The sequence below is a fragment of the Haplochromis burtoni genome, unplaced genomic scaffold (assembly GCF_018398535.1).
Source record: "Haplochromis burtoni strain Fernald_Lab_line unplaced genomic scaffold, NCSU_Asbu1 Contig_660, whole genome shotgun sequence".
Classification (NCBI taxonomy): Eukaryota; Metazoa; Chordata; class Actinopteri; order Cichliformes; family Cichlidae; genus Haplochromis; species Haplochromis burtoni.
The window spans coordinates 9523-24955 of record NW_024583021.1 but is presented as its reverse complement, the minus strand read 5'-3'; the positions used below and the strand labels follow the sequence as shown (position 1 = coordinate 24955).

General features: G+C 41.7%; 2 protein-coding genes across 6 annotated transcripts in view; one reads left to right on the top strand and one right to left on the bottom strand.

The window, feature by feature from the left end:
- The window catches only part of LOC102294453 (E3 ubiquitin-protein ligase Topors), a 41864-nt gene extending 31792 nt beyond the window's left edge, over nt 1-10072 (top strand). Inside the window, exon 4 of the mRNA XM_042215120.1 lies at nt 9992-10072. Within this exon, the coding sequence (XP_042071054.1) occupies nt 9992-10072 (81 nt within the window). The remainder of the gene's footprint in view (nt 1-9991) is intronic.
- The window catches only part of LOC102290808 (CXXC-type zinc finger protein 5), a 14383-nt gene continuing 5365 nt past the window's right edge, over nt 6416-15433 (bottom strand). For 4 of the 5 annotated variants that reach the window (XM_042215114.1, XM_042215116.1, XM_014330020.2 and 1 more), the window contains one exon: nt 6416-12642. In XM_042215114.1, coding sequence (XP_042071048.1) covers nt 12595-12642 — 48 coding nt within the window. In that variant the 3' untranslated portion in view covers nt 6416-12594. The remainder of the gene's footprint in view (nt 12643-15433) is intronic. The other variant, XR_006053165.1, reaches the window with a different exon arrangement.

The window sequence follows — 15433 nt, the reverse complement described above, 5'->3', positions numbered from 1 at the left end:
AAAAATTTTCAGTTAAAAATAACAATTTATTTGACATGAAAATAACCACATGCAGATACAGGTAGTACCTCGGCCTGCAGTCTAAGGGGATAAGTTGACTCAACAGTGACAGAACCTCCAGATCCCTTCACTGTGAAGGACTAGTGGATCAGTTCCCCCACAGTTCATCGCCCGTCTCATCAAATCATTTAATAAAGTTAGAAAAAATAACGTTTTTCTGTAATTTACATTTTTACAAGAAAAAAAGAGTAACAGAAAAGTCAGTGCAGTTTATGTTTCTCACCACCAGATGGAGCCAGAAGAGTGGTCCCCCCCCCCTTTTCCTCTTCCTCATCATGTCATCACTTTCTCACCACATCCTCATCTTTCACTTTCTCCTTCTTCCTCCCAATTTCCGTGTCCTCCTCTTCACTGGCCCTTAGAAGAGAGCAAGAACACTAAGTGGGATAATGAGCCCCGAGAGAGACCGAGCCAGCGACAGCGGTTCTCCCACACTAATTAAAGCCGCTGGGGTCCCACTAAATGGCTGTTAAATACACACAGTTACACACTGTGATGGATCAATGCCAACTCCTTACTATAGTCGAAGAACATGAGGAGTGTAAAGGAGAAAAGAGGACATGATGAGCTGTACAAAAACACCTAAAGAAAAAGCTGAGTACACAAGTGGAAAACAGCATCTTTTCCAGCATACATGTCCAGACTGGAAAACGTGCTGTGAAAGATTTGAAATGAACCTCAGACAGTATAGACAGCAGCATAATGCTGAATTTACATTTTTTAAATTTCAAAATAAAACTACTTGTTGAAAACCCATAAAACTACTCTTCAGAAGTGAATTTCATGTCTTTGCACAGCATAAATATGAAGTTGTTTTATAAGTACAATTTCACAGTTTGTAAAGTCTTGTTTTGAAAGATACTGTGCAAAAGTCTTGAGCCACCCCTAGTTTCTTTACATGTTTCTTTTTGTTTAAAGTAATCTTGAGCAGTTGTTCTCCAGGCTTTCTGAAGGTCTTCCAAAGGTCTGTCCCTTGGCTGCTTTTTCACTCATTCTCAGTCCAGTCCTTGTACACAACCACTTTCAAAAGAATGTTTTTAGTTTGGTAAGCCACTAACCTGTGAATCATACAAGCGTAAAAAGGGATGAACCTGTCTGGTGTCTGCACATAGGTGGCACTATGATAAAGATAAACACATGAAAATAGTCACACACCCCTTTATTTTATGCCCAAAGACACTTTATTTTGGTAAGGACACTATTAATGTCAATTTCCTGTCATGTAGGGTGCGCCAGCAGAGGGCGCTCTGTGTCGTACGCTTCAGTAGCCAGTGTTGCCAACTTAGCGACTTTGTCGCTATATTTAGTGAGTTTTTTTTCTAAAAAACGACTAGCGACAAGTCTGGCGACTTTTTCTGGTGTTATTGGAGACTTATTTATGATGACTTTTTGACGTGAAAGAGCGTGTTGCTCTTACTCTCGACAAGCAGCGGTGCTGCCGTGGGCACCTCACCCGTGCTAAAGCGCTCATGGGCAGAGGATAGTCCTCCCCCAGCTGCAGGAGATGTTCACATCTATGCGTCCAAACTGCAAATGAACCACGCATGAGCGAAACCGCTGCTCCCGCACTGACTGTAACGCAGTCAGTTCTTCTTTTACTGTTATGCTGTTTTGTGGATCACAACGTTTAAAACTACTTATAAACACACACACATAAAGTGGGCTTTTTTCAGTGTTTTGTTTGTTCGTGAGTAAATCGGTTTGGCTGAGATTAAAGTTATTAGATTAGATTAGATAAAATAAAACTTTATTAATCACCCGGGTGGGTTCCTCCTTGGTTTTTACACAGCTGACTAAACGTCAAACAGAAAACTGATTAAACAGAAGTATGAGACGGTCGAGAATTTACACCAGTGTCCTGTTATATTTTAGATAGCAAGGAGCAGACGGCTGAGTATATTAAACTCCACCGAGACAGCGGTGACGCTAATCTGAAGGCTAGACCGTCCAATTTCACGGCCGTTTACTTCCGGCCTACCCAACCTTCTGAGGACCCGGCCCACGTAGACCACAAAGGCCGGGTCCTCAGGAGGATGCAGCCCATGAATTTGGACACGACCATAGACTCCTCCGAATGCGGCCGACAAATGCGTCCTCCTTTTCCCCGAATTTGAAGGATGGGTTGGGTGTGTCCTTCGTGGCCCACCATATCCCAGCCAAACTCCAGTTTCCAGCAATGGCGGCCGCTACTAAGTTTTAAAATTACTCTTACTAATCTTTCTGGGTCACAAAATAAACTTTTAACATATTTTCAGGCGAGAAAGTAGCTGTGTAAACATCAAATATCTGCTCGGTTTATCAAGATATCGCATATTTGCAAAAGTGCTTCGACGTTTTCGGAGACGTCTGCTACCCACCAGCTCGATAGCTAGCCGGGAGCTCGAGGGTTACTGATGCGGCCGAGAACGGCACAACTCCCGGCACATCATTTTCAGATCACCGCGGACTTTCGCTGCTCGGGTTAAACGTAATATATAAGTCACTTAGACAACCTAAAAATGTTATTGTTGGGCTTTTTTCAGTGTTTTGTTTGTTCGTGAGTAAATCGGTTTGGCTGAGATTAAAGTTATTAGATTAGATTAGATAAAATAAAACTTTATTAATCCCCGGGTGGGTTCCTCCTTGGTTTTCACACAGCTGACTAAACGTCAAACAGAAAACTGATTAAACAGAAGTATGAGACAGTCGAGAATTTACGCCAGTGTCCTGTTATATTTTAGATAGCAAGGAGCAGACGCTGAGTTTATTAAACTCCACCGAGACAGCGGTGACGCAAATCTGAAGGCTAGACCGTCCAATTTCCCCAGCAGTTTACTTCCGGCCTACCCGACCTTCTGAGGACCCGGCCCACGTAGACCGCGAAGGCCGGGTCCTCAGGAGGATGCAGCCCATGAATTTGGACACAACCATACATTACACAAAACATCACATGGGGAAGACAGGTCAGAGAGGTATAACAATGGAAAAATGTCAAAGGAGCTTGCAAAGAAAAGCGTCTGGACTTCTTTAAGTTGCTTGAAGACGTTTCACCTCTCATCCGAGAAGCTTCTTCAGTTCTAAGGTCAAATGGTGGAGAGTCCCAGATATAAACCTAGTGGGAGTTTCCCCCCACGGATTAATAAATTATCACAGACAGAAGCAGAGCAAATCAGGATGAAAGTCTCAGCCACGCTCTCCAGTGCCAAAGTCCCTCCATCCAACCTCACAATACAGGAAAAGAAGGCCGTCGCTTCCCTGAGCAAAGACCACAACATCACTGTTTTACCAGCTGATAAGGGAAGATGCACCGTGGTCCTAAACACTACAGATTACCATGCAAAGATCACTACTCTCCTCAGTGACGACAATACCTACGAAGCCCTAAAGCGAGACCCCACAAGCAGCTACAAAAAGAAAGTTATAGCTTGCCTTCAAGACTTTGAAAAGGACAAAATTATTGACCGGCTTACATATCACCGCCTTTACCCAGGAGATGCCATACCCTGCATCTATGGACTTCCGAAGATCCACAAGGAAGCTGTCCCACTCAGACCCATAGTCAGTAGCATAAACTCGGCCACGTATAACATTGCAAAACACCTTGCTACCATCCTTGCGCCTCTCGTGGGGAACACCCCACACCACATCAAGAACTCCACCGACTTCACCGACAAGGTCCAGAAACTTACCCTGGATCCAGATGAAACCATGGTGTCCTTTGATGTAGTCTCTCTCTTCACTTGCATACCCACCACGGAGGCCGTGGAGACGGTCAGAAAACGATTACAAGAAGACAGCTCCTTGGAGGAAAGGACCAACTTCACACCCGATCAGATCTGCACACTGTTAGACCTCTGCCTCACCACTACATATTTCAAGTACAACGAAGGCTTTTACAGACAAAAACATGGCTGTGCCATGGGCTCCCCCGTGTCACCTATTGTAGCCAACCTTTACATGGAGGAAGTGGAAAGAAAGGCCCTTGGCTCTTTCAAAGGAAGAGTACCCAGCCACTGGTACAGATATGTGGATGACACCTGGGTCAAAATCAAGACACAAGAAGTGGAATCCTTCACTGCGCACATTAACGCTGTGGATAAAAACATCAAGTTCACCAGGGAAGACACAAAGGACAACTGTCTGCCTTTCCTGGACTGCGCTGTGCACATTGAAGAGAACGGCAAACTCAACATCGAAATTTACCGGAAGCCCACACACACGGACCAGTACCTCCTTTTTGACTCCCATCACCCTCTGGAACACAAACTTGGAGTAATTAGGACCCTACACCACCGGGCAGAACATGTTCCCTCTCAACCTGAAGGAAAAAAGAAGGAACATACACATGTAAAGGAAGCACTCAAAACGTGCGGCTATCCTAAATGGGCGTTTTTAAAGTCAGCAAAGAGGCACAGAAAAGAAGACCAGACACCAGCGAGGGAGGATAAGAAGGACAGACGCAACAACATTGTCATCCCCTATGTAGCCGGTGTATCAGAGAAACTCAGGAGAGTTTTCTCCAAGCATGACATCCCGGTGTATTTCAGACCCAGCAACACACTCAGACAGAAACTGGTTCACCCGAAAGACAAAACGCCAAAACACAAACTTAACAACGTGGTGTATGCTGTACAGTGCAGCGAGGAATGCCCAGACCTCTACATCGGAGAGACCAAACAGCCACTTCACAAGCGCATGGCACAACACAGAAGAGCCACCTCCACAGGACAAGACTCAGCAGTCCATCTGCATCTTAAGGATAAAGGACACTCTTTCGAGGATGCCAATGTTCACATTTTGGACAGAGAGGACAGATGGTTTGAAAGAGGAGTGAAAGAAGCCATCTATGTCCACTGTGAGCGACCATCTTTGAACAGAGGCGGGGGTTTACGACACCAACTCTCTGCCATCTATAATCCAGTTTTGAGATCCCTTCCCAGACGCCTTAACGCCCACTCACATCCTGGGCCATCTGACCTCAGGAATTCGCATGATAAGGTGGGGCCAGGTTTCACAATGAACACCCGAAACTCTGGCTGATTGGGACCCACACCCAGTTTCACACCTTGGCTCAGGCTGATTAGAGGATCATCAGGGGGTCCTTTTGTCCCTCTGTGGGGGGAAACTCCCACTAGGTTTATATCTGGGACTCCCACCATTTGACCTTAGAACTGAAGAAGCTTCTCGGATGAGAGGTGAAACGTCTTCAAGCAACTTAAAGAAGTCCAGACGCTTTTCTTTGCAAGCTCCTTTGACTACGATGACCTGGATGACTGAGAACCTTCACAGACATAAAAATGTACCACATGAGGAAAGATAAGGAGATACAAATAACTCCCCCCAGACTGAGCTCCAACAGGGAGATTTCTTTGGAGTCTTGTGTGGTGAGCGTCATTATTACCTCATTATTACACATAATTTATGGGCATCTATGTTCTACTTCTTTCTGTGTGCAGATGGGATGGGTTGTAGCTGACTTTGGTGAGAATTTCATGTCAATAGCAACTTTAGAAATATATTTTCTTCAATACTTTTTTAACCTGCTGTAATTCCTAATTTCCTATCAGCAAATAAAGAAGCGAAGAGTGGATCAAGACTTTTTGTACAATAGTGCAGTTATTATTATGATTTTTGTTTGGATTTGGTCATTTTCAGCATACCATGTCTTTTGCACCTCAACCCTGTGCAGAATTTTATTCACGTCAGAGTTTTAAAGACTTCGTTTTTTGTTTTTTGCATAAGCACGAAGTGGTTCTTAAAGCTGTAGATGTGCCTTTAGATTTGTCATCTCTTTTTGTGTTATGCCGTTCCTTTTGCATGCTGTTTGTTTGTTTGTTTAGATTTCTGACAGATTTAAGGAAAGCTGCTTTATTCGCAGATTTGCAACAGACTGTAATAAACATCAATCATTCATGTCACAGCTGTTTATCACGAGATTAATGGGGTGAAAACTCTGCTGAGAGAAAAGTGCCCTCCTCTATCACTCAACCCCTCTCTATCTGTCAGGCCACGCCCACATTCTAGAACACTGGTGGTGGGCCATTGTTAGCGCTGTTGCTAGGCAACACGGAACACTGTCGTCAGGGACAACCAGCCTTTCAGTCTTTCTCTCTTTTTCTGATAGCAACACCATTACTGAGATGAGAAGCCCACGCGCACACATAGACACTCTTAGACACACACTCAGCTTCCATCTTGTGGCAGAGAATTTCACACAAACACAAGAAAACATATTGTTCATTTTCATGCCTGCCTGCTCTCACTCTCCCCCCTCCCCTCCAGCTCTCTCACTCTCCCTCTCACACACATCATTACAAACAATACTGTATGATGCAATCACCTGACATCCACTGCGTGTCTGTCACACACTCGCAGCTAATCTTTGAAATGCTTTATTATAATTCAGCACATGAGGAGGTCACAGAGACAGAATACATGAGGAGGAGGACACACATACAAAACAAACGCCCCCTTCCTCTCTCAAACCCCCCCTCAACACCTTCGACACCTCAGCCAACCTGAGAAAAAGGGGATGTTTGATTCCGACAATGAGGCAATGGAACATTTTCCTCCAAAAATAAATTAGGCTTACGTCAAAATAAAAGTAATCTGTATTTCCATCACGTCGGCAGGTGCAGAAACTTCAACACACTGATGGTAGTAACTGAAACCAGCCACAAACAAACTAATAGGAATCATTCAGCGGGAAACCTGAATCTTTGTACAAATTTAACACCAAATCATCCAGTAATTATCAAGACATTTTCTTTGAAGTTGAAATTCTGACCTACTAGTGGTGCAGTCTGTTATGGACGTGAACGTCCAAATAAAACATTTAAAATATTTTACTGCCAGTTTCTATTACAAGAAGCTGTCGCCATATTTGTCAGGTACAGATTTGTCAACATGTCAGAGCAAGCAATCATGATGGCATCACACTCATATCTTTATGGAATAATAGGAGGATGCATTGAGCATAAAGCTACATGGCTATATGCTGATGATGTCAGATTATTTGCAACAAATTAACACAAATATGTGCTCTTTGAAATAATTAAAAATTAATAAAGATTTTCTTTATTAAATCTGAATTTTTGGGCTTGCTGTCTGTGGAACAAAAGGATCAGGTTGTGGTTACTATTTTTTGTCTTGTGTTATTTCTTCTTTCTGGTCAAAATTCAACAAATATAGTGTTAGAAAATATAGTTCAGTATTTGTGTTTCACCTAAAGACCACTTTGTCGAAGTACTGATCAGCTACACAGGACCATAGTATAAAACACGGATGTATTTTCAGGTTGGAAAAATGAAGTCAATGCCCAAGTACCTAAACACTGCAATTTATCTGAAAGCCACTAGATGGTGGTAGCTAGGGTTGCAGAAAGACTTACGGTCCCGTTGACGTTTCTTATGTGATGTTATGCACACTTTGCTCGAGAGTTGTCTGCAGTGTTGGATGTGATACAACCAATTTTGCTGTATTGGTAGCTAAGGAAATTTGTTTTTCCCAACTAGTTGGTAGTGGTTCCTCAATGTTTCTGCTGCAAACTGGGTGTAATCTGTTGCAAAAAAAAAGGTCCACTACCAAAAACCTCCTGATGTTAAATTTGGTTGCTACCAAATTCCACAGTTGACTAAAGTTTTTCATGTTTGTTTGCAAATACTTGCTAACTGCTAGGCTGCTAGGGTAGTAAAACTTGAAAAAGATTGAAGCAAACCAGAAAGGGAGAATGTTTGCCTCTATAGTAAAAGTTCGGTTTCATGAAGGCAAATAGTATCCAGTTCCAGTTTGCATTCTTCTTTTCAGTTTAACTGTAGCTTGGACGGTAACTGACTACTGTTTGTAGACAAGTCTGTCACATTCATCCAAATTATGACCACTGCAATCTGCCAGTGACCAAAGCAATCACAAGGAAGTTTTTGCTAACCATAAGGTTGCCATCAGGTCACTGAACCATTTGTAGACAAGCGTGACTGGGGATTTAGAAATAATTTTCCCAGGATTTCAAAAACCAGTGGATGGCATTACAGTATCTACATCCACCTTTTTATAATGTCTGGCTGGAATCACATTTATGTATTTCAGGAGTTAATGTTCTCCTTTCTTAGTTACAAATCACTTATCTACTGAGTGGATAAGTGATAAAGTAACAAGAGTGTGTTATAATGAAAATCTTCTAAATGTTATGTGATCCAACCCAGAAAACATGTGAAATGGCTAACATTCTTGACTGTTTCCAGATACACCATATGGACAAAAGTGCTGGGCCACACTTCCTAATCAGTAAATTCAGGTTTTTTTTCAGTTCCATTGCCACAGGTGTATAAAATCAAGCACTTAGCCATGCAGCGTCCCTCTACAAACATTTTAAACATTACAAAGAGTAGGCCTCTAGCATCAGCAAAATACGTCACCAGAAGCTTCATGGCATGGGTTTCCATGGTCAAGCAGCTCCTAATGTGTGGTTGGCCCAGTACTTTCATCCATATAGCATATCAAAGGTCTGCTGATGGCAGATTGCTCAACATTCGTGAAGATAATATTTCAAAATAAGACTTTAAGAAGGCTGTGGATTCTGCCGTCCAATCATTTTATAAGACAAATTATTGTTAACAGTAATAAAGGTTTTTGTGCACAAAGTCTCATAGGGCCTCATCAATGGCCTACAGACGTGTTGGAAATAACATTATTTTTTTCTGTGTGTGTGGAATGTTCTGATTTGATCTTTTAGTTCAGTTCAGTTCCTTTTAGTCCCAGAGTTATACTCAGAACCTCAGAGCTCTCCAGATGATCCAAGGGTGAGTCTCTGTGCCACAAATAAACTGCAGGTGAGTTCTTCTGTTCTGGATCCTACTGGTCACCATGTGTGGTACAATATGCCCAGATACAAGTACAGAGAAACTGGTTCTGAACTCTCTTGGAGGTCCTGGCAGGGGTCTCATAGATATGAACTTTAGAGATCTGAATATTCAGGACTGGAGGTGTAACTTGAGAGCAGATTTTCTGATCCATACTTCTCTAAAAATGCATCTTGCCATTTTAAGCTTTTAGTGAAGACAGGAATTTCAAACCTTCAACTGCCACCTTTTAATCAAATGTAAAAAAAAAATGCAACAAAGTGAGTTTTGTGTTCAGTCTACTGTAGTTCATATAAACCAGAAGTGTGACTGCACCCTGAGAACTTTCCATTAAATCTAGACAAATAAAATAAATTCAGACATTTCACGACTCATTTAGACAGCAGAGTACACTTGCAAATACAAAATCTAAACACCAGATTCCACAAGAGGCAGATCAGCTCCGGACCATCTAGAGAGTTAAGAAGCAGATCATGCCGTACCAACATGAACAGAGCCCAATAAGAATCAATCAAGGTGCCTTTAATGTTCTTGAGGAGGAGGTAGACAGAAGAGACAGATAACAGTGATGTGGTAGTCCTACTGTGGTGAAGTTGTAGTCCTTAATAACAGTCCTGAATCACGTCCTGCTGAGGTCAGTTTGTATCCTCTCTGTGGTGATTTTTTTTCCCTTTGAGGTTAACGTGTCATCCGGTTTTGGTCAGACTGTAATTGTTTCTGTGGTTAAGTCCTGAATCTTCCTGGTTTGGCTACAATGGGGTTTGTGGTTTGCTAGGAGGAGGAAGAAGAGGAAGCAGGTGACAGTTTTATCACAGATTGTGAAGGCTGTACACAAACATACATAATCTGTGCCATGATCACAAACTATATACCATATATACGGCTTCTGTTCACATTATCGGACATCTCAAGACAGCAAGACTACAGCTGACCAAAATTATACTTTATGTACTAAAATCAAAAAGTGCAACTGTGAGAGAGCAGAATGTGGAAGAATTGAAGCTCAAAGGTCAGATCAGGAGTTCTACTACCATGCTAGTTGATATTATGGCAAACTGTGTGTTGTGCACCCTGAGTTCACTCTCAGGTGTCAGGCTGCCAATGCAGAGTTCTGCTCCAACATCCCGAGGCAGGGTCCTGAGGGGTTAGAGGATGACTTCCACTATGCAACCTAAGCCATGTTGGGCTGCACATGAATTTGAACACCCTGAAAGGAAGAGTAGCCAATTTAATCAGGTATAGTTATTTTTTCTATTTACTTCGAGCTTTCAGACAATCAGCTTTTCACTGGTAATGTCTTGGATGTTTATGTGAACACCGCTTACATACGTTAAAGATATGTTATTCATAAAAGAAATCCAGATTAAGGAGTTTGGACCTTGACCCAGAACAAGAACAGTCTTCTATAAAAGCACGTCAGCACGATGCTTCAGTGGTAAGCCCTGTTGCATGTTCTCCCCATGTTTGAACAGCTTTTCTCTGAGAACTATGGTTTTGTCATAATTGCCATAACTGAAAACCAGGCTAGACTTATGCTCCCTGTTTAGGATAAGGACACTCTCACAAAATCCAGGAAGCCAGAAAGAGATGTTTCATCTCAATTGTTTTACTTCCTGGTAATATAAGTGTTATGGAAAAAGAAAAAAAAAGTTGCTACATTGCACAGTACACAAAGCGTCCTTGCAATAATGTTACTATTAACATAATACTTTTCTCTTAGCAAAATATGTTTGTCAGCAAGATTGATGAATTTCATGAAATCTGTTTACTGGTTTACATTTGGTACTAAAGTTTGTATAATTTCTTATATTTACTGAAGATTATTTCCAGAAAGCTCTTTCCTGTGGGTGGCCAGTCAGAGGTGAGGTAATGTTAGCTACATGATTTTCCTAGTGTCAAGGGGATTACAGTGAGAGTAATCCATTGTCATTAGTTTAACAGGACCAAACTGGCATATATTGTTATTTCAGAATGATGTTTATAAGTAACAACAGGAAATCCTATGCTACAAACTGGGCTTTTCTTCTTCTGGGAGAGACTACCTTCCTTTGGTGTGGACTTTGGGCTTTGTGACTTGATGGACCTTTACAGAAAAGCTACATAACACATGAGAGGAAATGGATAAAACGGTCACAATGTTGGCACTTAAAATGATTTCTATGTAATTAATACATGTTTATGTGAATGAGATTGTCAAGACTGTTCTGGAACTTACAAAAACACTGCTTTGATTGCCTTTTTCCTTCCTTTTTCTTCTTTTATTTTCAGACATTTTTAAATCAAGGCTACATGAGGTACACCAGGCTAAGGTAAACTTCATGTTGAGGTCCATACTGGGATCTGAAATGGATAATCTACCTTATTGATAACACCACCCGCTTTTGCCAGAGCAATCACGTGACCGGAACATCTGGCCAAAACATCTGGTCAAGCTTACAAAGAAGCCCAATTTCCCAAATCTAACATTTACTGTTGAAAGCAGGTACAGAACACTCTCTCTGCTGTTGGCTTATTGATCTTTGATGCCATGCCTCTATTTTCTGTTTTTCGGGGTCAGGTTGCATTGATAGCAAACTATGCAGGGTATTATTCTCCCAATGTCTGCAACATTTTTCAGTTACCCGTGGGAGTTCCCAGTTTTCTCTTGGCTGAAATGGGATCTACAATCTGCATGGCTCCTTCGAGCTTGGATTGTACTGGAACCTTCCAAAGGACAGTACTCAGAGGGAATCTCTAATTAGATGCTCAAACCACCACAGCTGGCTGCTTTTGATGCAAAAGAGCAGCATCCGAGATCCTTACCCTACCTATAAGGCTGAGACCCAATGAAAGAAAGTCTAAAAATCAGTCCATAAAAAGTGGATTAGATCTTGACACAAATAACTGCTAAAAGTAGAGATACAGGGCAATACTCTTGCATTTTCACCAGTAGATGTCAGATTTCATATACCCTCAAAGATGTCGTTTTGATACAATTTCATGTAATTTTAAGAACAGCCTAGCTACAGACATAGACATAGTGGCAGCTTTGTTCCAGCACTAGTCTTTGAATTGATTGCAACTCTATGAGTAAGCCATAAGAGAACCGTTAATGTTTCGATATTCATCCAGTCAAGCTTGCAATGGAACAACCTGAGCTTTTCGAATTTTTTATGTAATAGATTAGAGTTACAGAATTTATAGATTATTTTTATGTGGCTACTTAGCGGCCTATCCTTTCAATAGTCAAGGCCTGAACTGTTTGTTAAGAAAAGCAAACAGGAGAAGTGATAGACAATTTAGAGGTCTGGAACAAGTTTGTTTAGCCAGTACAAATACAGACTAGTATCTGTTCTAGCCAGTTAGCTTGCTACGGTCTGGACATTCTGTGTGCGCCTTTTTAAGAATTGATTTATAAATTTACCTTTACACAATCTTGGGAAAAACATGCAATTATGGCATCACCACATCAATTGGCCAAGTCCGGTTGCCTGTGACCAAACTGCCCCCTCTTCCTCTCCTTCTGTCTAGCTACTCCCTGTTCCAGCTGAGGTGGGAATAGTCTCAAACTGTCATCCATACAGTATGAAATTGTAATCCTGTCGCAGAGAATCAATTTCAGTTCCAGAGGTTGTAGTCCTTTTGCTGATTTTGCAGTCCGTGTGATGGTGACTTCCTGCTAGGCCTCCAGATTTTGGTTCTGTTGGTGGAGGGAAGGCTAGAAGAACCAACGAAATGCCTCACTGGCTGGGACAGAGGGAGGCCGCTAAGAATAAGAGACAAAATGTGGCGTGAGACATAGGAAAACTGACAGTAAAATCGAAATGACAAAATAAATACACACCTAAATGTCTGTTTCTACTATTTCTTTCCTGAATCTTAGTCTTTTACCTTTCACTTTTTTTCAGTTAAATTGTAAATATTGGATCACATCAGCATCAACGCTGGCTCGCAGTTTCTGCTGTGTTTCTTGAACCGTTTGTGTGGGTAAACACATCCGCAGTGATGCAGGCTGTAGATCAAAGTCGGTCTGCTGCGACTATACTCTGCCTTCCTCTGAAAAGCTGCCAGCAGAACTTCATAGAGTCAATATAGATTTCCTGTCTTGTCACCTTGTGATAAAGTTTAATTTCATTATAATTTGGGGTTTGGGATATAAATTAACTTTGAAAAACAGCAGATCTCTTTGACTGTGTGGATACACAAACTATCACTGGTTTAGTTTAATACTGAGATAATCTTAAAAAAAAGGGTTTGTTGAAAGAAGAGCCACCAGTCACAAAGTAAAGTATTCATCTGTAAAGGGAAAACATGTAAAAACAAGTTCTTTAATATAAATTAAAAGGTGACCCCATTAATGAAACAGTCCCCAGCATTTTTGGGGGTGTGGCCTCTTTGAGAGATGGTTGGCGACACAGGTTCAGCTCCGCTACATTTGGACTGTTTGATCTCTTTGAGCCTTTTGGAGGATATTATTGCAATTATCTGATGATTAATATAGTCGTAATAGACTAATATATTTCAATGCAACTTTTCCTGTTGCTTTCGATCTTTTAATAAGATAGTAAGATAATAAGTTTCTTTTATGGTCCATGAAATAGTCTTTATACACCCCTGTACAGCTGCAATTCTGTATGGTCAGTGGTCTGTGGTTTTCAGTAGCGATACATTGTAGATTGACAGAGCCATATGTGACAATTTCGCTATTTTTAACCAACTATGACACATGTACTCTTCTTCAGTGTGAAACTGAAAAATATGTTTAAGAAAAAAACCTGAAAGACAAAAATGTTACTTCTCAGAATATACTACCACTTCATTTCCTTTATGGTGGTTTCCATCATATTCAACAAAATATGAGCTCAGTATTAAACTGGCTAAGTTTCATGTGACTATAATAAAATGCTTTCCCTTCATATGCTCTGGGTAAAAGAAGGCGTAGAAAAGTGCAGAACCAGTCAAAATGTGGGAGGTTTTTGTAAGATGTTTAAGATGTTGTGCAGTCTCACTTGAAGCATAATTTTTCAATCTGCATAATTGTTACATTGCTGGGGGGGTTTTTTTGTTTGTTTTTTCTTTTTTAATCTTCGATGGGTTTTTTTCACAGTTCTCCCATTCCTGGTGAACTCCTGTTGCTCCTGTCCTATTCTGACCTACTTGTCAACCAATTAGCATTTGGCAGATGCAAATGTCATATGGTAGCAATCTGTAGTTAGGATTCTGGAGGCCAGGATGGGAGCACGTCTGCGGTTGAAAACCCTTCTCTGCTCACTCCGTGAATAGAAAAATGTTTGAAGTGAAACCGAGTGTAAAAAACTATGAAAAGTTTCCACCGCTGCCATGATCTCTCTTTGTATTTTATAACTTCACTCTTCTCTTTGGCTGGCTAACGGACCAACAACAAAACAAGCAAGAATGGCCCACAGACCAGTTGTACCACTTATTTGTACACTGGCGCCACTGCAGGTAGAAGGGCCATCCTTAGACTCGAACCATAAATTCTGCGTAATGAGGGACATGTGGTCACCCTACCTGCTAAGAGTTGACCATCGAAGAAGTCTGTGCTTCAGTTTTGGTCAGTGACACTCACTAATTAGCACAGTTAACTGATAACTCAATTACATCATCTCATCCAAATATGGTCGCTTCTAGCTCCACAACCGCCAACATGACGATGGACATGAAGTTGAAATTAAGGCTTCAAAACTGGACTTCTTAAAAGTGACGACGCCTACATATGCGGGGTATGATATCCTTGCATACGTTGCATCGAGTGCAATGAAATCAGCTTTGATTGGTTTTGAAATCACTTTGAAGTTAGTGGCCAGTTTGCTCTGGGCTCTGACAGGTTATCCTGCTGCAGAGAAAGGTGGAGAAAACTACCCAGGGTGCTTTGCTGTTCATCTCACAGAGTAAACTTGGTGCCAGGCTGAGAGTTTGTCAGGTCGACATCAAAGAGAGCGGAAAGAATGAGGCAAGAGTGTGAAACCACCTGCTGACACACACACAGAGAGGGAGAGAGAGATTTGCCCTCACAAACATTCACATACTTTGTAACACACACACACACACACACGCCGCTGTCACTTGCCGTTAGCCTCCACAGGTCCAATTAGCGTGTAATTGAGGAAGATTATGGCTGCTAATTCACTCTCTTCCCATCACACACACACACAGTGTTTCAGCGCGTGTCCTCACAGCACATGTGTGCAGATGAGGGAATAATTAGTGATAGTTTGTAGCGATTCCCACAGGAAGTGCGTGTGCGTGTGTGTGTGTGTGTGTGAGAGAGAGAGAGAGAGAAAGGGAGAGAGATATATAGAGTCATCAGTGAGGTCGAATGCTGGTGTCAAAGAATTATTGATCGCCACTAATTCTTATTGCGCTCACACACTCTTATACACACGCACGCACACAGCAGTGGTAGATCACATAAATATTCGCTGTTCCCTCCCTCTCGCCCGGCCGCTTTATCACCGTGAATCAGTGTTGGTGTGTGTGTGTGTGTGTGTGTGTGTGTGTGTGTGTGTGTGTGTGTGTGTGTGTGTGTGTGTGTG